Consider the following 23608-nt stretch of genomic DNA (forward strand, 5'->3'; position numbering starts at 1 on the left):
GCCAAACGCCCAATAACAATCCGCACAGATAACTGTCGTCGACGACGACAGCGTTGAATCGACGATAAACATAATATAGTACGTCATTATATCGAAAAACGAAGAGTAGAATTCCTTTGGTAATAAAAATCTGTAATTATGATAACTTTGTATGACTAAAAATACAGCGACGAATAACGATAGTGCGAACATATTATATAATATGTACAGATGGGTAAATGCACAGCTCGAATTGGAGGGATGCGCAGGGGGACGGCGAGTTACTCAACTATTTTATTTTTTTCATTTGCGTATACCACGACTATTATTTTTGACGAACGGCGTAATATCCACAATAACTGTTCACCAAAAATGGATTTAAATCGTTCCTAATGATACTGCAATTACAATTTGTTGAAAAATGTAATACATTTTATAGTTTTTAATATTTTCAATTTTTTCTGGGGTGTTTCAATTGCGTTATAAATTTATCGTATCAAGTGACAATTAATTGCATTAGCCGAATATTTAGGTGAAAATAAATTCACGTGTTTATTAACATTAATTAGATCTACGCAAAATAGAAATTTATAGTAGGGGAATTTAAAAAATCTAGTAATTATTTGTGGGGGGAGGAGGCGCGCAAAGTCGCGGGTTCGTGTTAAATTATTTTGCATTTGAAACGGAGTTTTCAAACCGTTATTTGGATTGAGGAGCTCCTTTACTTAATATCTCCAAATTCGAGCACTATGCACAATATACAGACCATACGGTTTATATATTTTTTGCAATTTGCACATATATATATATATATATATATTAGTAGGTACACGCCGTAAATGATTACGTATATAACGTGTTATGTAACCGTGTATGTATATGTGCTTATAATAATAAACATATAGGTAACAGTCGCATTGTAAGTGTAACACGGTAAACGCCATTAGGCCGGGTTAACAGCTCTGTGTCGCGTCGTGTCCTACAACAGTTGGGCTCGGCCAGACCGTGGAAATTTCTCGGCACGTCATATAATATTATATGGTCAATGCGATTGGATACCGAACGGTCGACTATACTCAATACGCACACACGACACGGCCTGACGGCGGAATCGTGCCAACGACCAGCTTTGGTCGGCACGTATATAATTCCCGGTATACCTACATGTCGACAATTATCTCGTCGCATACCTGACCACTGTTATTAACCGTATTTTAATAGTTTCTCTCCGGTTTCGGTATACTATATATGACAGGGGTGGCCAAACCGCGGCTCGCGTCATAGTCCTTTGCGGCTCGCAGATTATCGTAACATTTTCACAAAAAAATAAAATATAAATAATAATATGAATTTATGTATATTTATAGTTGTGTATGACCGTTTTTTTTTTTTTCACATTTTGGCTCTTCCACATTTATCAATGTATTCGGTGGCTCGCGAGTCTCTTCTCGCTGGCCAGCCCTACTATATAATATTATGGCCTCGTGCGTGCAACACTGACCGACGGAGGGGAGTGTTTGTGTCGCCGTCGTCTCCGAATCGGTGCGAGCGGGGCCGCTCAAAATATCGGCCGGTTTTGAGTGTTTGGTCGTATTTTCTTCTATGAAAAGTTAGTTCAGATATCGGTAGAAAATAAAATTGATTTGAATCACTTAAACCGTACGGTAACTGTAATCGAACGTTGGAAATTCTAAAAATCGGCCGATATTTTGCCTAGCCGGCCGCTAATATCATTATAATAACGAACAGCGTTTAAAATGCGTTTTGTTTTTAATGCAGTGTAGTGGACGACAATAAGCTAATGGCTAACAACGCGCGCGGCGGTATGTCACACAGTTGTCGTTGTTGTTGTCGTCGTCACTGACGATATTACTTTATGACACGGAACGCGTGCAATGCCGTCGTCGTTAACGGTGTTCGCGCATCGTGTTTACGCTCGTTTAATGCGACTATAACGACACAGATATTGGTGTTGCTGCGCTAGGCGCGCGCGGCACGCGGATAGGAATGCGCGTTGTGCGATCGCGGCATCGTGTGTGTGTGTGTGGGGGGGAGGGGTAAGCGCGGATCGTTTTTCCGAAACCGGTGAAAACAGTCGACGCAGTAGTATTTCGTAGATGGCGGCGGTGCGCGATCATCTACCGCGTGTTGACGACGGCGACGACACCGTACTAAGCACAGGTACGGCGCGTGTACATCGCCGTCACAACCCGTCCGTCGTGGAGCCGATACGACACGTCGAACGCGGTCCGCGGTGACAGCCGTGTGTAATGCATAACAATACGATCAGTGCGGCTACGAGTGCATCGTCGCGCGACGGTGTTGTAGTTTTTTCGAAAACAAAACGGCAATAACCGACCGGCGGATGGTGACGAGCGGTTGTCGGTAGGGTGGGGAGGGGGAGGGAGTGGAGCCCGATCTGAAAACCCGTTGAAAAATAACATTATTTATAACAAGCGCCAAGGTCGTCGGACGCGGCGTCCTGGTCCGCGGGTTATCATCGCGCGCTCGCGCCCGCCCGTCCGCCCAAAGTTCACCGGCTGCGGCAGATAACGAGAAACGGACGCGCGGCCCGACCGTCCGTCATTCGCGAACGAACCGACGTCCGAGCCGAGTGTGTGACTACCGCGCGCCGCTTGAGCAGCAACAGCGCCGACACTGCCTGTACTCATCGTCATCACCATAACCGTCGTGTTTACGCGACCGGCGACACCGACCACATGGGCGTCTTGTACGACGTGCTTTTCAAGCCGATCGGCCGCGGCGACCTCTCGACGGCGATCGCGGCCGACGGTCCGACGGCCGCAGCGGGCGACCACCCGCACACGCCGCCCGAATGGGTGTTGGACAGGCGCGGCAGCGGTCCGCCGGTCTGGCGCCGGTACGACCCGCCGCCGTCTTGCAGCCCGCGGAGGCGCGTCCGGTTCCTGGACGCCGTCCAGGTACGCGTGTTCGAGCGCGACGACTGCGCGGACGAGCGTGACGCCGACCGCGACGACTGCGCCGGCGACGCCGACGACGAGGACGGTCAACTGTGCTGGGCCGACGACTGGTCTTCTTGGGACGACGACGCTCGCGACGGGTCGAAGACAGCGTTCCGCGGACAGGCGGACCGGGACGATTATCCCGTGCTGGTCGCCGTGTCCGTCACCGTGCTGGGACTGTGCATCGGTCTGACGTACCTGTTCGCGCCCGTCAGATGGCTGTTCCACCAGCTGCTCGTCGACTGACCGCCGGGCCGCGGACGTCGGGACGTGCGATCGACGCCGGCGGAACGTTGTTTGCGTCGTGAAAATGTGCAATTCGACGGCGACCGCTCGTCAGACGTCGCCGCAGTGACACCGTAATCGTTGCGTTCAACTGCCCAGTCCGCCGTTCGTACACCGACCGCGTCGAATTTTATTTACACGATTTCTCGTCACTGTACATTATACATAAGTTATTTATTTTAAAACCGATTCGGTGAATCTCTCTTCGCGTCCCCACCTGTCCGAGTGAGGAGGACACGTTATTTTATGTGTTGTATATTACGCGCATTTTACCGTACGCACGTACTTACGGTTTTCCGGACGACGTTCCATTTTTTAGTTCGCTGAAAAAAGCCACCGAGAGCAAACTTTTCGCTTGCTCAAACACGCACACACGCACACGTGCGCGGCCGGTAAAGACATCTTACGCGAACGTAAGACACGCACGCCGACGGAACCGGAGTATGTAGTACTGTGTGACTGTGTGAGAAGTAGCCATCACACGCATAAATACGAGTACGAATTGACAACGGCGTGGAAGTATACGAATGCGAATATTATAAATTATTACAGTTATGGTAAAAGTTTCTCTAATAATACATTGAAACACCGTAGGAACGTGCGTACAATTTTTATTATCGTTTTTTTTTTTTTTTTGTTATTCTTAACGTCCCAAAAAATAATATTATACCTTTACCAACATGTTATGTATATCATTGTGAACCTATGTCTACGTATAATATTAATACTATTACTTATTATTATTGCTATTATTATTATTATTATTATTATTATTATTATTATTATTATTATCGTTGTTGTAGTGAAATAAATTGTTATTGCACTTATATTATATTAATTGAATACCGCCGAGCTATGTATAAGACTGAAAAATATAATATAAAATATAATCATCATGTATGTATATAAAAGCAAAATGTGTCGTTTACGTTTATTGTTATTATTATTATTATTGTTGTTGTTGTTGTTGGTGTTGTTGTTATTCGACTTATCGCCTCGGCGGCGGACCGGAAATTACGAAAACGCAAAACTTATTACGTATACGTCGAGACCGCCCCTAATGGGTATTTTCGCACACGCTGCGCATCGCTATACTATACACACATATAATATACGAGTATATATATACACAGTCGTATACATTGAAAATGGTATTTTTATGTTCAGTACAGTCATATATGCGTGTGTGTGGGTCCGTGTGGTGTTTGTGACTCAAAGACTGACAAAACGATATGTTTTAACGCTTTAAACGCGCTCTTACGTTAAAATTACTACTGACTTTTGTTGGCTGATTCATATAATAATATGTTATAAAATTAATAGTTTACAATTGGTTTTCTGTTGTTTTTTCAAATAGCTTTAGACATTTGAACAAGATGGTATTTTTATGTTCTCTTTTTTTATAGGAATATTTATAGCTTGTACCTCGCGTATTACTGTACACTGTAAAGACCGTACCAGAGTTATTAAAAAATATAATGTTTACAATTTAAACACATTCCGTACGCTACAAATCTTCCACTTTTGTAGCTCGATTCGTACAAAAAAAAAAAAAAAATCTAGGACATAGAAACCTAAACATATTTTTATGTTTGATATAATAATTAAATTTTGAAATTGGCTATCTGATATTTTTAAATAACACTGCCAATAACAATAAAATTCTCAACGTGACGATTAAATCTAATTATTCTGGCCACCGTGTAAATACAGTAATTTAATCAATAAAGAAGTGGACAAGTAGGTAATCGATCTGCAGTCTAACTCGTCATTGAGTAAGTCGCACTGTAATGCAAACTACGTGATGCATTGGCAAAGGTTGTCGGGGTGAAAATGTTGATCCCAATATAAAATATATATAAAAAAAATTATCACATAAAATCTGCTCGCGTGAATTAATTTTATTATAATATACGCTTGTGAGTTGTCACTGGCCGATTACGAAATAATTCTATCTCCGTTATCCATAGATTTAGTTTTTTTTTTATCTATTCCTAGAAAACTCATTGGAAATTTAAAATCATTTCGTATTATTATACATAATATATTGTAATTTTGTAAATGATGATGTAAAAAGGGTAATACTCCTCTGAATACAATAAATAAATAAATAAGCAATTTGTTAACATGTCTAATATGCATGCATAATGCCTATGCAAATTTATGAATTTTATTTTTATTTTAAAAATTAAAATATATCAGATGTAAATAATATATCTTTGCAAGAATGATAGTTTTAGGAAACATAAGGTAGTATTGATCTACGGCAAGTATTCTTACCAATTATTCAGTGGCGTACTTGGTGTGAGCGTTTCCACCTCTCCGGGGAATTTATTATATTTCTATGTAAGTATAGGTATTCTGGTAAACTTATAGGTACAGGAAAAAAATACTAAAATATTCATGTTAAAAATACTTTTTTCTAAAGAAAAACAATATTTGATATCACAATGTCAAATGTAGATAAAGTGTGCTATAAAAATTTAAAATTGTGATACAGGTTTCATAAGCTTTTATTTTCAATCTCATAATACATATAAGGGTAATTTTACCTAGACATTGATCTTTGCTATATATTCCTTATGATCGCGGCAACCATAAATTTATTTTTTATGTTTATAGGTGAGGGCTTTTAAAATTATTCATTATAATAACAAGCGCCTCTCTCGGAAAAAAAAATCATAGTGCGCTGCTTTTTTTAAAAGGAATACCTATAATTAATATAAAAAAATATTGTAAATGTAAATACACGTATATTAGGAATTAGGTCAAGTATGATAAATACACAGTATAACGAACATGTATTGTATCAAAATATATACAAGAAAAACATTGTATTTTTTAAGTGTAATCTTTATGAGATTACAATGAAAATTGGGACATTTTGGCAATTCTGCTGAAATCGAAACAAAATGATTGTCCGATGTATGAGAACGCTTCGAATAAACACCTTCAGGCAAAATAATACTATAGGAATATATTAAAATTAAAATTTTGATACATTCATAGTATATTAATTTAAGATTGGATTTTTTTTCGCTAAATATTACAAAAAAAGTTTACAGTTTTTCGTGAAATGGATTTGCAAATCATACAATACAAAATGTTTTAGTAAATTTGTTAATTTATTAATTGACATATAACAAATAATTTTACCATAATATTTTCGATACCTTAGATCGCATACTAGATAATTTATGTATGTATATATAGTATATTGTGACCTAAAGTCGATAAATATTACTAACGTTTTAGGAGATGCGTGTTAACGATTCTATTAAAATAAATGGGTTTTACATTTGAACTGCGATTGTTGCGCTCACTAATTTATAATAATTATGTATACGATATGGTAATAAACCTGCTCACTATTTTATATTATAATATTTTCACGTTTGCAATGCGTGTTGTGCCATGTAACTTATACTATATTTTGATAATATAGCATACGGTATAATTGGCAGTTACGATTATGAATCTACAATAGATTAAAGCGACATACCAGCTATTGCTATAATATTTCGTTTGTATGGTCTAACAATAATAATGATAAAAGTTACAAAATTAAGAATGCACGACGTACCGAATACCTATTATATAGATGACAGTTAAGTATCTACCTGATGCACAATATAAAACCAGATTGTTACAACGAATATTATTATGTTAAAATTCAAAATTTAAAATATCATATTGTAATTTTGCAATTATCATGATATATATATATATATGTACATAACATTAAATAGGTTGTCCAATGTGCATACTTACATAATTCAATATAATATTATAATATACTACAAATGTGTATATATTACATATATATATGTATATATTAATAGCTATTATATATAATTAATTTATTAAAATATGTTATTTATAATAGTCTACAGTAATTGTGTATTCTCTTTGTATATTATTGTAATATATAATTTAATATTTATACGACTTTAGGCGCACAGATGTAATTAATGATTAATACATCACAATACCTTTAATAATAGGTCACAACCAGGGTAGGTAATACATATTATGCAGAGTCGGCAGTTCATATTTTTATTATTTCGTAGTGCAATACAGTTATTATTACTTATTTCCGTTGCAGGTGCGCGTGCAACAGTATATACATATGCTTATGCGTACCTACCTATGTATAATATATTACACCTGTTTCGTGAAAGGTACATAATATCGATCGACTTTAATCGGAGAAATTGATTTTTGTATAAATAACTTGATACACAATATAGATTTTGCGAACTAAAAAGTTTTTTTTTTTTTTTGTTTTAATACGAACGGCGGCCTGAAACTACGATAAACTGCGATTAAAATAGCCATATATTTATATGATATAACGCAAAACGGTGATTATTACAATAATTACGAGCTTTATTAGTACTTGTGTGTGTAATATTTTAATTTATTATCTAAATAAAACATTTAGGTAGGTACTGTTATATAACAATAATATTTATTAACATCATAAAATATACATAATCACTCATCATTCATTTCGTGCAGGCCTATAAAGCAATAAACACGTATTTTTTTATTTAATATTTTATTATATGCTTACAAATTACAACAAGGACACACGTACACATACTGATACCATATTATGCACTATCGTGTGAATTGGCTTGTACATCGAATCGGATAACCGTCGTAGATAATAGACGACTGTTGTTATTATTATTACTTTGGTTTGATTTTGACTTTGACAAGTAATTATACATTGTGACAGCTTTGTCACACACCAATAATATTATCGAAACAGTTAATAGTTAGCATAGTACATTTTTTGTGACGGATCTCTTGAATGAAGAAAATCTTTTGAGTAAATGGACTGTCATCAGTTCATCTAATGAACATGACGAATAAAGAACAGTATTATCGAAGAAACCTCTTACATATTATCACAATGTAGTGATATACCTTTAGCTATAGTAACTACATAGATTAACACTTGATATAATGATATGTAAGTCAACATGAAATTAATTCTTAAGTGAAATTAAACAGTATAAGTACAGAATTGGTTATATAGAAATGAAAAAATAAAAACTACGACTTAGTAAATAGTAAATAATTTATTAATAGTTAAGTAGGTACTTAAAGTATTTTTATCGAACCATTAGTTTTTACTTCATATTTAATAATAATGATTATTGTCAACATACTCGTTTTTCCAATATTATAATAATATGATGATTTTTCTATGATGACCATCCAAACGGTTTTACGTTTAAAAAATTATCATAAAATATATATTTTTTGTTTATCTTAGTCGACACTCGACAGAATTAATTTATTATTTACGTATTTTTAATGAAAAAAATATATAAGAATTACAGACTTACCACATATTTTTGGTTTAACCGCTTACCCCGGAAGTGTAAAACTGAGGTCATTGTACTATTCCGATTACTGAATAGACTGGTACCAATAGTGGCTATGAACCGTAGTTGATAATAGATATAAATTGTAAGCAGATACTATATTGCAACTAATATCACCGTTGATTATAATTATAACGCTATTATAATCAAATATGCAGTTACCCCACAAAACTGATAATACCAATATATCATTAACTATATATGTATATTGTATATTGGTATATAATATATATCTAGTGTTTTACATATATATAGTATTATTGGAATTACCATGGGATCCTCCTAACTCAGTACTTACCCCTTATAAGAGCCTTTGATCAAACCACAGTGGCGCAGTGTTAATAATTCGAAATTGTTGATTTAACATACCTATATAATATATAGTATGCGATATATTCACGGGGAATTAATTATCAGATAATGAATTACGAATTCCGATTAATAAACAAAATAATACTATTAGCTTTATATTTACGTATTATTCTTATTTACGTTATGTAAAATTTATATTTTTTTATGATTTTATTCGTGGTTACCTATCCTGTATACAAAGAATTGTTGATTGGAAATCGTAATGCTGTATACGAATAGGTTATTTGAAAAATTATATCGAGATAAACGTGATTTGCGTAATTTATCAAAAAGATTTACAAAAGAAAAATTTAAATATGAATCATAATATAACATAAATAAGCAAATTTTACATATTTAAGTAGAATTGTGTATTCATAAGTCATTATTATGCATATTATATTATTAAATGTCACGTGTCGAACAACTAAATTTATTATAATAGAAAACAGATAAATTTACTCAAATTTAGTATCCAATTATTTTCACATCAATATATCCACGCATTTTCATTAGGACAAGTTAGATCTTTATTAGGAATTTATCAAATAGGGTTTTCAATAGGATTCAAAACGCGTGTCAAAATTGAAATAATTTTTTCTTAGGGTAGATTATGTATATTTTATTCTCTAAACATGAAAACATTAATATAATGATTTATCATATACAGCTGCACCACGGAATCTCTTGTTGGTAAAAACTATAAAGTATTTTTCAGCCATGTTAAACGAGAAACGACGGTTAACTAACAGTAAACAATGTTTTTTTTAGTTAAAAATAAAACATTATATTAAGACAATTAAAAATATATTAATAAACAAAATGCTATAGAATAAGTACAAATATTTTTTGGTTTCTAACTCTCCAAGCTATATTTTTAATTTTATAAAACAAAAAAATAAGTAATAATGCGTTTATCGAGGTAACCATGGTTTTCAGTGATTTTGTAATTATTAACATTTTGATTGCATAAAACAAAGGTATAGGCGCAAGTAAATTATAATATAATAGATACGTATACATTTAACGCATATATTTTAAGTATATACGTGTACTAGTAAATATATATATATATATATGCAAATTGCAAGAAATATATAAGTCATATAGTCTGTATTATGCATCATATAAAATATATATTATTAGTATACGTACAGTGATATTCATATACTTTTAGTATTAATCATTTATATTATTGCGGGATATTTAGATATAATTTAAGTACTTAAGTTTTAATGTAAGAAAATAAGTAAGTACATAATGAAAAAAAAATTATAAAAAAAACTTATAAATATAATATATATTACAACATTATTAGTTGCACTGCAATATATTATGTTATCATATTGACATTCATAACAAAATACAGTTAACCTTTATAATACTTCGTTTACAAATTACAACATTATACAATACCTATACACTTATAATTTATATATTATTGTAATAATACATATAAACATTATGTTGAATAGAAAATAGGGACATGAACACAATATGTGTTTAACATGCCTAATTTATAAGCAGGTGCATCGTATAATATTAATATATCACCTATACTCATAACACCATCAAAAAAAAATATTGCCCCCAAGCAACTTTCTCAGTGTATCTAAAAAATAAAATCATTTAAACTTCAACCAACTACAATAAGAAACAAATTAAATTATTAAAACAAAAATTGAAAAGGCAAGAAGTTACTACAAGTAATTTAAAAGGGTTACTAAAAAATTAAAAATTAAGGTATGTTAAATGATGAGTCTGAAGATATATTGCTTGGTAAATTTGAAGGTATGGCAAGTGAAATTATTAAAAACCGAGTAAAGAATTCTGTGCGTGTAGCTAAAGGCCGTCATTATAGTGTAGAAATTAAACAATTATTTGCCTTGACATTGCACTATTACTCACCCAAAGCATATGCTTATTGTTGATAAATTAAATTTGCTTTTATTGCTTCATAGGTATTTATTGCATTAGTGACCTACAACAATATTTTTCTTTTACTGTGGGATATTTAAATACAACAAACAAAAAAAATCATTTATTATTGGTTTTGCCATTGCAACTAAATCTATAATTTCAAGAGCAAGAGCATTATTTTCCGAAACTCCTCATTTTAAGTATGTTTTAAGCACTTTTAACACATACATTTTTACAGGATCACATTGAAGTACTATTTTCAAGATTTCTATAACGATTTAATTCTAATAACAACCCTAACACATTACAGTTTAAAATAGCGTTAAAACAAATTTTAACAAAAAACGTTATAACTTGTAAAACAAATGGAAATTGCAATACTTTTGATAACGATGTGTTTGGATCTTTGTTAGAATTCAAATGGAATAGGGGGAAGATAAGAATTTAGAATCTGTTGAAGGCAATGCAAATATAGATGAAAATATTTTAAATAAAATGGTATTGCTTAACACCACTAATACAATTATGTTAGATTCTAAACAAAACATTTTGTATTATATTTCTGGTTACGCTGTCCGTAAAATAAGTAAATTAATTAGTTGCGATACATGTATTGACTCACTTGTATTTCATAGTACCTACTGATCGTGATTATTGTTATCCACATTTTCATTCTAAATTGGTTCACATGAAAAATCAGGGTGATTGATTTTACCATCAAATAGTGTATTTAAAATCACTACCTAACCACCTTATCAATCACAAATTAACTTTTAAATATATAGCTATATCAATGTTTCTAGTTTAGGTAAAAAAAATAATTATTTATGTAAATAAAATTAATTTGCTTTAGATAAATTAGTATTTTAGATTTTAAGGATTTAAATTGTGTAAATGTAGGACTGTTGGACCGACCTCATGCGTTGATGTAAATAACATTATTAATTGTTAAAAAGCTTTTGAGTGTTCGTTTAAATTCTAAAAGAAAGCGGTTTTCATCCGACTTATTAAATCCTATCAGTAAACGAGTCGACAACATTCGACCAAGTCTATTCTTTTTTATAACCAATAATGCTAATTTGTTAATCATTATATTTTACGATAGATATATTTATAACAAAGCAGCGCGCCCACTACTTCTTAGTGCCCATCACATATCAACTCGTTAACGTTCGATTACTGACGCGCCAACAGTGGCAATCACACACACACAACGCGCTACGTATGATAATATCATCAAAGCGCCGTCGGTTGAACTTCGCCTCGGTACTTGGTACGCTGAACGCGCGTTTGAGACGTTTCTATGAACGTCTCATCCCTACACATTGAATACTAGAAGTGATATTCCGCGATGAGACCCGTGTCTCCGAAACCATCGTCGTCTATCGTAATGATTAACCGGTGCCGCTCGACCGGTCACTGTCCCGAACAATTGCCAGCGACCAGACGGTTGTTGCCTGTTGGATACAATGCGGGCCGCACGGATTTACACGGACCTATTATTTCGGTTACATATTATAATATATTTGTTAATTTATAAAAAAAATGTATAATTTATTTCAAAATCTAAACAGGTAAATCATTAAATGTTAATTTTAATCACTCGTGTTGTACCTACATAAATTGTCGATAAATTATTTAATTTTAATAATGTTTTGTACTAATAAGCATCGTTTTTTGATAGGATTCCTGTCCCTATATTAGTTTTAGTGTCTTACCATTATCTGGGCACACTAACGTTACAGTATTCCATTCGCCTGATGCATATACCCAAACACTTTTTGTAAAACGTTCTTTAAGTTTTTACGTGTCTTCTACGTCACAAAAACTGGTAAATGTTGAGGGTCAATAAATAATTGAATTTCACAAGTAGCATGGGTGTTTCTGATCATAATATTATGTGGATTAAATATTGTTATATCTAATGAGTGCTTACACCTACACATCATATAATCTTGGTGTGTAAAAGTAACAAATTTTTTAGTCTTGACTTATTGCCCGATATTCATTTGATAGTTCAATAAAAATATAATTATTGTTTTTTATGGATACTGAAAAAGGTGTTATGTGATATTTAATATAATTATTGACCTCACACAAAGGAATATAGATATAGTATAAATTAATTACGTATCCATAAAGTTTAAATATTTAATAATTTTAAAAAATCAAGGATATTATTTATTTTTTCTGGATTTTGCAGGATAGAAGTATTTTTTCGATTTTTTTTAGCTAATATATTATTGATTTTGGATTAATTATTGAATAATTTAGTTGTCCATTTTGGCCCTAAATTATTGACTCAATATCCTGATCAAATTCGGTCAATATTATATTTAATGTTGTATTAATGTCTGCGAAATGTCTATCGTTTGTATATGCTATTATTAACATCACATATTAACTGATCTAACGTTGTTTTTAATTTAATAGTATTTTCATTTATTGCTATAGTTACGTTGTTAAAAAAGACTGAAATATTCGTCTATGCTTGTTTGAATGTTAATTAAACCTAATGTAATTTTATTTTGTGCTGTGTGAGCTTTTATTTTTTCGTTAATTTTGGTTTAATCGTCTTCGTTCAATTACCCAAAGGCCCACTTTTCAAAAGCACCTATTTTATTTATTAAGCCTCTTTTGGCTGTTCTATGTGTTTTAAAAGTATTATAAGTGTTAAATATTTTATTTAGTTGTGCAACTGTATTATTTATCAGACCCTAAACTGTTGACAAGTTTCCGAGAAATTTCCTATAGATTTGGCTTTACGAAATGTCATTGTTTTATTATTTATTTCGATTAAATCGTTATATTTAATTTCATAGTTTGTGAATCATTAGTTGGCTTAAAAGGTTATTAACTTAAAAAAGTATCTGTTGTTAACTTAATTTTTGAAATGTACTCGTAGTAAATTCATGAACTTTTTATTTTGTGGTCCGTGTATTTATTATTCCTTATTTCTGCGATGACAACTATTAAGGAAGTAAAAAACATTCTCATAAAGTTGGAAAGTTTATTCTAGACAGTTCTGATACTGCTGGTACTACTGCTGCTGCTTTGATTTACTGTCCGGACAGTAGTTTTTGATAACGCGATGGATTATACCTATAATAGTAATTATAAATTGTACCGAGTTAAAATTTTAAATACCATGGTATATCTATATTTAAAATAAGTAAAAAATATACAAAATAATAAATTGAACATTATTACATCACCATAACTAACCAAATTTTTAAAAGACTGAGCAACAAAAACGTACCCAATTCAATTCTATTATTGAATAGTATACATCTTGTGAATTTGTCCCTTCCTCACTATACGAGCTATGACTTGGCATATTTTTTATGACTTATGCCTTTGGCATTCTGACTTATGACTTTTCTGATATAACATATATAAGTATTATATAACATTATATTATCACATGTCTTTTGTATAAGAACGAGGATATTGTGTATATCATATTTCATTATTATTGATTTTATTTAATGTTTAAAATAAAAATAAAAAATATGACTTATTGACTAATGTCAAACATATTATATTATGTCTGGCAAAAAAAAGGCTTACATGTAAATCACAATAGTACAATTTTATACTTACAACATTGTATTCAATGTAGCTTGACATTTTTCACAGAATTGATGTACTTATCTATAGATATACCAAAAAACCTAAACTTGACTTATTGAGCTTTTCGTATAAACCGTCCAATATTAGAACACAAGATATTACTAAACGTGTATTGTTATACTAACCAGTCAATATTTTGTGTAACACTATGACGTATAATATGTATTTAGTGCATTGTGCTCGATCGCCAATGTAAAACACGAATTATTTTTTAATACATAACCAATGAAACCGTGGTACTCGTCGTGTGCATTTGTAGCCCGTACATAACAATAGGAAGCCTGAAAGAACAAGTAATTTACCCAGATACTCTTCCGAACATGCTGACTAAAAGCATTACCGAACTTGGAGGCGTGCCTGGCCCAAGTCCACCTGTCGCCTTTGGTTTAGAGGAGGACGCGGTTGGGACGCGACTGCCGATTAGAAAGATGTTCTGTCCGGTGGCGAAAAACAAAGGATAGTCTTTGCCAGAATCTTTTACCACAAGTGAGCATTACAGTGCAAATTTTAAATGCGACTTCGTTGGATTATTCAACCCAACTTAATTGCATTTTCAGGCCATCATTTGCCCTTCTGAATGAGTGCACCAGTGCCGCAAACATAGACGTAGAAAGTGTCATATACCTGCAGTCAGCCAAGGACTCCGGCATCACCACACTGCTCACCATCGCCCACAAGCCGTCTCTAGTTTATCATGCTATTAATTTATGTTTAATATAAGTAATATAACTATTAATTATAGATATTATAACTATTATAATTTTATTATTTATAGCTCGACAAAAACATTAATTTACTCGGTTTTTTGTTTCAGGAAACTCCATTCGCACATATTGCACTTTGGCGGTGAAAGCAGATGGAAACTTTCAACGCTAAGACAAAAGATAATATCTTTCTTACTCTGGATGCCAGTAAACACTGTATTGATTATTCCTTGTTGTTGTTTTTAATTTCCAGGAAAAATATACCAGTATATTAGTGATTGAAAGATAAATTAGTCAATGGAGTTTCTTAATGTGAAAATTTTAAACGTTGAAAAAATATCTTGTCAACCTTTAAATTTTAATGAAAACCATGTGATTATTAATTTAACGATTTATAAGATTAATTATTTTTTAAATGTATGTTTATACCTGCGTAGGTACGTGTATTTTCTTCTACAATTCGTATAATTTTAAACTGAAGAACAGAATTATATGTATTTAAATATTATTATGAATAAAATATAAATAAGGACGACGTTTTTATATAATGTGTATTATTTTTCATAGATTTACTGAGTTTCTGAGTGTATATGTATTATGTAAATTGTATAGATGTGAATCAAATATGTTATGTAGATATTATATTATCATCTATACTCTAAATACATGTATCATAACTATTTTACGTTAAATGTGTTTAAGAATAAGATAAAAAATCTTTGAATTATTGTTACGAAATTTTATCGATATTGCAATTAATATTTCTATACGAGGTACTCGTATGTATTTTTATTTAATTAATTTATAACAAATGAAAATCAAATGAATCGCACCAATAAAATGATAAAATAATAAAAAAAATCATTCTTAATATACACGAGTTCAGTGTTTACTGCGGCTAAACTCAAACAAAAATTAAAAATCCACAAACAATACTAAATAATTTTCTTAAATTAGCTTTAAAAGCGAGGTTAGTATTAAAATAAGTAATCAACTATATAGTTCGTACGTAAATAATAAACTCCACAACTAAAAAAATAAATCCTGAATATTACAGTTCTTAGACTTCAAGATTAAAAATCAATTAAACAAATTCCGCTTAAGTACTCAGAACAATTGAAGGAGTTCTCCATTATAAAATTGGAAAAACCTTAAACAGATAACTGAAATCATACCTTCCTCAAAATGTTCTTCAATGCTTTCGCTATCAGTAACAATTTAATTTTGTACACTTAGGTTGGAGGAGGGCCTTACATGTATAGTCATAATATATTTTATTAAATTTTATAATGATTATTTTTTTTTAATTAATTTAAAAAAGAAATATGCACATGCATTGATAGAATAATAAATAAAAAATAAAATATTCAAATATAACGATCTTCAACAAATTAGTATATTTCTATAACTTCCGAGTTAGGTATTTTTTAAATATAATGTCCATCGAAAAACAATGATATCAAGGCATTTAGTTTATGGTTACTGGTCAGTAGACAGTAGTTAATGAGTTACTGCGTGATGGGTCCATATATTTATACGTGTTTTAAAAAACACAAGTCTGCGACTTATACAGCTACACTTAAATCCAAGTTTCCTTGTCATAATACTCGTGTAGAATGTATATAGTTCAACCTATAAGGTGCATGTTACTAAATACTAATTAACTCTACTTATACTTACCAACATTTAAAAAAATATATATTTATTACCATGGTTGATTAATTACTTATCTCATTATATTCAAAAATCCACTTTTATTGATATTTGTATACTAAATAATACCAAGTTAATTAATTTATAAGAAATCTTGATAATCATGCCCTCGAACGATTTTTATAATGTACTGATTAACTTATAACTTCACAAATTACTTTTTTATACTTTATGAATTAATTTCAAGTTTATTCAGATGTAAATATACATGCCTAAATTAAGTACATACTTTTATTATCTAATATATTTTTAAGAGGTAATCGATATTTTCATTTACCTTTAATACACTGATTCCAAAGTTAATGAATAATATTTAAGTTCAGCTACATCAAAAACAAAACTAAACTTACTTTTTTTTCTTATAACAATTTAAGGCTATTATTAATTAATTTTACTACCTATACTTATTAAAGGTAGGTATATTTACAAATATAAAGCACCTATTATTTATAGTGAACCCATAACTAATGGTGTTATATCACTTAATAGTAGGTTTAATTTTCCAAAAGTTAAGGTATTTGTCATAAATTTATAATAAGTTGAATATAAAAATAAAAATTAAATGTGTAAGTATGGAATCATTCCATTGATGAAATCTTACGTGTAGGGAATTTGAGCATAAGGAAGTCAATATTTAAACCACTAAATAAACAAAATAGGCATAGCATATACAACAATATTACATAGGTACCGATATTTCCATGAAAGCCAAATATATTAAAGTCTATATAATATCATAATTTATAGAATTATTTGAGGCAACTAGCAACTATAGACTTCGGATTCTTATGATTACCATTCACTAGTTCTATGACGAGTGGCGTTTGTAGCTCCGCCGTTTTGTGGTCTTTCATGTAGATGAGATGTATCTGTTCAGTCGTTGGTTATAGTATTTTAATTTCCATGTCATCAGTTTCTAATGGCGATGCAGTTCGTAGTTTTCTCTGGTTTAGTCAGTGGATCCTCTTCACGAAACTTGTGATTTGTAAATGGTACGCTTTAATTCCGTCATCTATCGTATATTTTTATGATCTTAGTGTTCCGTTTACTCGTTACTACAACTTTACTACAATACTACACTAGGTTCACGATGGTAAAATAAATACGGCAGGGGCCACGCCGTCGCGGTCTAAGAAAACAAGTCTAAAAAATAAGTTAATAGACTACTTGGAAACGATCAAACGAACAATATGTTCGGCTGTTTCAAGCTTGCCCAATAAACATATACTTGAATTCGGTTGATCTGAGTTCATATTAAAAATTTAAAAATGAACTAAGTATGAAAATAAAAGTTTATGTAACGTCATATTACAACATAATAAAGTAAAACAAAAAAAAGAAGAAAAAATAATTAAATTAAATATAAAAGAAAATATTATTAATATACTTTTTATACTTTGTGAAATTATCAAAATTGGTTAAATTAGTTATGGACTCCTCTAATTATTGGATTAATTCTTATGATCAGTGTCCAATAACATCTAAAAGAATTAATAGACAAATAATGTTTGTCATATAGTAATAGCCTCCTTCCAAAACATTATTAACTACATGAACACGAAGTAAAAATTTTAAATTCTGTCAGTAAAAGACATAAATTAACTAAACTAATCATTTTTATGCGCCGATATATAGTTTTAATTGTTAAAAATTATTTTGTATTATACACACGTATATATATATTTATATATACAGTGAGTTCCGCTTAATATTGTGATCACTGGTTTATAGAATCAACCGTTTATTGGAATCAAAATTGAAAAACCCAAACCAGATCTTATGTTACTAATGTAAAGTAATGTTAAATTTTAAATTAACCTTATATTAGAATCACCAAGTACTGGATAATTGAATCATTAAGAACATTCTTATAGTTTTAATGGTATTTCGAACTTTCACTAAGAAGAACTAAGAATTACTTTGGAAAAGTTAAAAGCAGCTATTCAAAAATATGTCGAAAACGATACTTTTCAGTTGTTCCAAAAGTTATAGATACAATTTACATACATAATTATTTATTTAATTTTAAATAATTAATATATATATATTATCTTACATTAATTGAACAAGGTCATATGGATTTTAATTTCGGGCTAATATGAAAATGAAATTAAGAAGATCCTCAAGTACAATCAAAAATATATAGTTGCTTTAATTTATTTTAAATGTAATTTATTTTAGTTTAATTTGAAATATACATATAAATATAAACTCATCAATAAAAAAAATGTTTTATAGAATCAAAATTATCTGAACCAATGTAATCACATTAAGCGGAACTCTGTATTACCTACAAATATTAATAAATAAATTACACTTGATTGATTGTTTGAATATTTTTATTTTTTTTTATCTATACTTAAATATTAAAAAAATATTTGCTTCATTAAAACTTACTTTGAAAAATGTAAATAAATTAGGAATATAGTATTTCAAAAATAATAAATATATATAAAATTATTGTCTAATTATACCAATAATAATTGGTTTTTAAACTATTGTTTTTTTAAAAATGTATTAGCCAATAGATTTATTTAAACAAATTTTTATAAATGTAATATTTAGTATTTACATGACAAATTGGTACTTTATAAAGTAGATAAGTACTTATTAATAATTCACATAACTGTTGATAAGTCTAAAGTTAATAGTATGAATTTCAGACTTGGTAAGTTATAAAAATCATGAATTTAGAAAGTCAGAAATTCAGAACTAATAATTCATAATATCACAGAAATAATAATAATAATATTATGATAAATTGATAACAATGATAACACAATCAGTGTTGTGAAAATGTAAACATTCACCTCTTAGATAAGAGAATTCGGCCATTTTGTCGGCTTCAAAATTATTTCCAAATCGACTATCTATAGTATTTTTGATATATCTGTGATATCAGTGTGTCACAAAATAGATTATAATTTATTATGCATATTATATTATTCGTATATGAATACCTACCGATTGAAATGTTGACTTGCCAGTTGCCACTAAGATTAGTCTTTGCCAACTGACCAATTATTATAATTTAGAGTTGCAGGTCGCAGCTGCTCTAAAGTGTTGAGTAGAACAATCTGTCGCGACACTTCCGGTTCGGACCACGACTGTGATAATGACGATATTGTACATAATGCCGCGCGGGTCGTTTGCCTCTGTAGTCGCCCGGTCGCCGTCGCACTAGAGTGTTGTCTTCGTCACACGTCTGTCGTCTTGTCGCGTTGAGCCGGTACCGAAGAGGCGGCGAGTTTTTATCATATTTCTCGAAATGGGCAAAGCCGAGATCGCCACCAAGAAATCGAACAACTCGGGTACGTGTTCGCCACTCAACCCTCCTTGAATTGAACAGCCCAGACTTGCGATACTCTTTTGTATTTTGAAACTCGCAGTACTCAACGGTATTTTCTGTCAGTCTCTACAATTTGAGAGCCCTTGTGACATTTTTAAATGCTAGTTACCTAAAATACTAGAAAATTGGAATTACCCATTCCTTCTCCAGTTTTCCTTGATTATTTATTATTGATCATTCTATATATCTATTCAGTTTAAGATTATACTCCTGCACTCAAATTTGAACGAATTAGATAAATTGTGATAATCGTTATTTTTGTTTCTTGTAATACTTGTTTGTAATCGACTGTTGGATATGCAATTACATATATTATAAAACAATTTTAATTTTTCATTGATTAAAAATGTATGTATGTTATTAACTGAACAAGCTTCCGTATAACTGTATGAAAATAAAATAAAAAGATAATCAAATAAACCCCATGGTTAATATATTTAATTAGTTTCTATTATTACTAAAACTGGATTTAATTAATTTTGTTGTTAGTACTTATGTCTTAAAAATGTATCTCAAGTTATAACATCATATATCTAATTAATAACATATAAATTAAGCACCATGTAATATGAATAATAATATGTTTTTTAACAACAATAAAAATATTTTCTTTTTTGCTTTTTGTGTTGTTATATATATAATGTTTCACTTATAAAAATTAGTCAAATTAATTACCTGTTTTTATCTACTATTTCTTAAAAATGAAGATATTAAATCTTTTATATAAATGTTACACCATCTGTGGTGCAAAGAATGGATACCAATATTTTAATATTTTTTATAATATAATACCACCAAGTAAACACAAGGCCCCTGTAGTCACCAAGTGTACTTATTTTATTTTACTTATTTTGCCTTGAGGTTGACTTTTTACTTTTGAACAATAAAAAATTAAATTTTAAATTATTTGTTTTTTTTAGCCTCCTTATGGGATTTTATCCGTATAGAATTTAAACGTGGCTATTCTTTAGAAAATGACGAAAAAGAATTTTCAGACAGAAGAGAAAAAGTGTATACTTTTATGAAAATACCCTTAGAAGTAGAACGATTCATGTTTTATGGCTTTTGTCAGGTAAGCAAACTTTATTTATTGAATAACATATCATATAGCTTACTATAGGTACTCTATAGATTTTACTTAATTAATGTTGTAATTTCAGTGTGCAGATTCATTCCTATTTGTTTATACATTCCTACCATTAAGAGCATTAGTAGCATTGAAATCATTAATTTGTAGTTCCTTATCAAAATTTAAGTAAGTATTTTTCAAACTATCTTAATTATTTTAAATACATTGTACAGTTTTTTTAGGAAGAAACATAAAAACAAACGGTTATCTGCAGCGGAAACATGCGACTTATTGAAGATGGCTGTACTAATATCATGTTCGATGATGTTATTGCCGTGTGATACATCAATGATGTATCATGTAATTAAAAGCCAATCAGTTATTAAGTTATATATATTTTTTAACATGTTAGAGGTAACTATCAAATTGCTTTTAGTTTACTACATAATGTTTGAATACTTATATTTTATAATTTAAGGTCGGAGACAGGTTATTTTCATCATTTGGCCAAGACATTTTAGATGCATTGTTTTGGACTGCTACTGAACCTAAGACTAGTCGGCGTGAACATTTTGGAGTTCTACCACATTTTATCATTGCTGTTTTCTATGTTTGTATCCTTTTAAAAAATAACTCAAATATCATAATGAATGTCTTAAAACATATTTTAAATTCTTCTTAATATTCAATATCAGTTTTACACAGCATACTAGTATTATGCCAAGCTACAACATTGAATGTCGCCATTAATTCTAGTCACAAGGCATTACTAGCAATCATGATGTCCAATAATGTAATGTATATTTTAATATTTTATTGTGAGTGCAATATTATAATTCAAAATTGTTTTGTAATTATAACTAGTTTGTGGAGTTAAAAGGAAGCGTTTTCAAAAAGTTTGATAAAACAAACTTGTTCCAATTATCATGCAGTGATGTTCGTGAACGATTTCATCTATTCATCTTATTATTAATAGTTGTAGTGCAAACAATGAAAGAATATCAATGGACTAGTGGTTAGTATTTAATAATTATTTCACTTTGACAAGAATTAAGTTAATCTAAGAAGAAAAATTAAGAAAAAAATATTAATGTCTAAAATTATCTTTCCAAAAAAATTAAATTTGTTTTGTATGATATTATTATACTATTATATTATCTTAATTTTAGTTTTAACTTATTTTTATGAATTAAATTTATTTTTTATTGTTTTTTTTTTTTTAAATATTTTACTTTATTATGTTGTTTCAGAATCATTTTGGGAGTTAATGCTTGACTGCATTTATGTCATGATATCAGAAATGTTAATTGATTGGACAAAGCACGCATTCATTACTAGGTTTAATGAGATAAACTTGTCAGTATACAGTGACTATATATTGAGCTTTGCTTATGACACTGCGCAATCTCGCCATAAAAAGGTTATTATTCATATTGTACTGATTTGTTGAATTTATTTTTAATTTAACCACTTTGTCTTGCAGGCATTCACTGATCACTCGGATTTGGTTGCAAGACGAATGGGTTTTATCCCGATTCCACTAGGAGTGGTTATGATTAAGGTTCTAACTAGATGCGTGTCCATTGATGGACGACTAGCTTCCATAATTCTACTATTGTTTACATTTACATGTCTAGTCACATTGAAAATTGTAAATCTTGTCTATATACTTGGAAAAGCTTGCAAATTGATAGATCTTCATAAAACGGTTTGTGAAAATGTTAATTTACATCAAAAATTATTAATCCACTCACATTTTTATTAATATTATTTTATTTTTAGTCTCTAATAAAAAATCAACATATTATAAATGGCATAAGCTGTCAAGACATGGCAACTAGTCCAATGAGACCACCAATCCGTAAAAAACAGTCTTGGAGTGACAATAAAGAAAATAAACCTTCACCACTAATTGATGTGCCGCCATTGGGACCTACACCAATGTTTGCAAATAGCAATGTTAGTTTAAAAATAAACTTTAAAAAGCTTATTTTTATTTATTTTTAATATTTCACTATCTAATAAGTTTTAAAAAGAAAAAGAAATCTCAGTTATTTATTTTATTTTTAAATATTCAATAGGTCGATATAAAGGAGGCATGCCTTAATACGCAAATATTAGAAGACATTATGGAATCAGATTTGACGCATAGTGACTCTGATTTAAACTTATCCATGATCCGCGATGCTGATACACTGAGTACTAAATCTGCTTGAACAATC

The 23608-nt window shown here is 30.7% G+C and overlaps 2 protein-coding genes and 1 long non-coding RNA gene across 3 annotated transcripts; all 3 read left to right on the plus strand.

Moving 5' to 3' along the window:
* The first annotated feature begins 13170 nt into the window (after positions 1-13170).
* On the plus strand, positions 13171-15687 carry LOC113553799. Its single transcript, XR_003405213.1, has 3 exons — positions 13171-15037; positions 15109-15271; positions 15366-15687. It is a non-coding gene; the product is annotated as an uncharacterized LOC113553799 (long non-coding RNA).
* Positions 15688-19836: 4149 nt separating this feature from the next.
* On the plus strand, positions 19837-21576 carry LOC113553262 (protein TAPT1 homolog). The gene is made up of 3 exons (XM_026956492.1): positions 19837-20279; positions 21238-21389; positions 21478-21576. Exons 1-3 carry the CDS (start codon positions 20237-20239, stop codon positions 21574-21576), a joined length of 294 nt encoding a protein of 97 aa, XP_026812293.1. The 5' UTR covers positions 19837-20236.
* A 107-nt stretch (positions 21577-21683) lies between these two features.
* LOC113555152 (protein TAPT1 homolog) lies at positions 21684-23602 on the plus strand. Its single transcript, XM_026959493.1, has 8 exons — positions 21684-21800; positions 21865-22000; positions 22082-22179; positions 22251-22401; positions 22637-22806; positions 22870-23003; positions 23207-23345; positions 23468-23602. Exons 1-8 carry the CDS (start codon positions 21684-21686, stop codon positions 23600-23602), a joined length of 1080 nt encoding a protein of 359 aa, XP_026815294.1.
* Positions 23603-23608: the final 6 nt, after the last annotated feature.

This window comes from Rhopalosiphum maidis, chromosome 2, assembly GCF_003676215.2.
Source record: "Rhopalosiphum maidis isolate BTI-1 chromosome 2, ASM367621v3, whole genome shotgun sequence".
NCBI lineage: Eukaryota > Metazoa > Arthropoda > Insecta > Hemiptera > Aphididae > Rhopalosiphum > Rhopalosiphum maidis.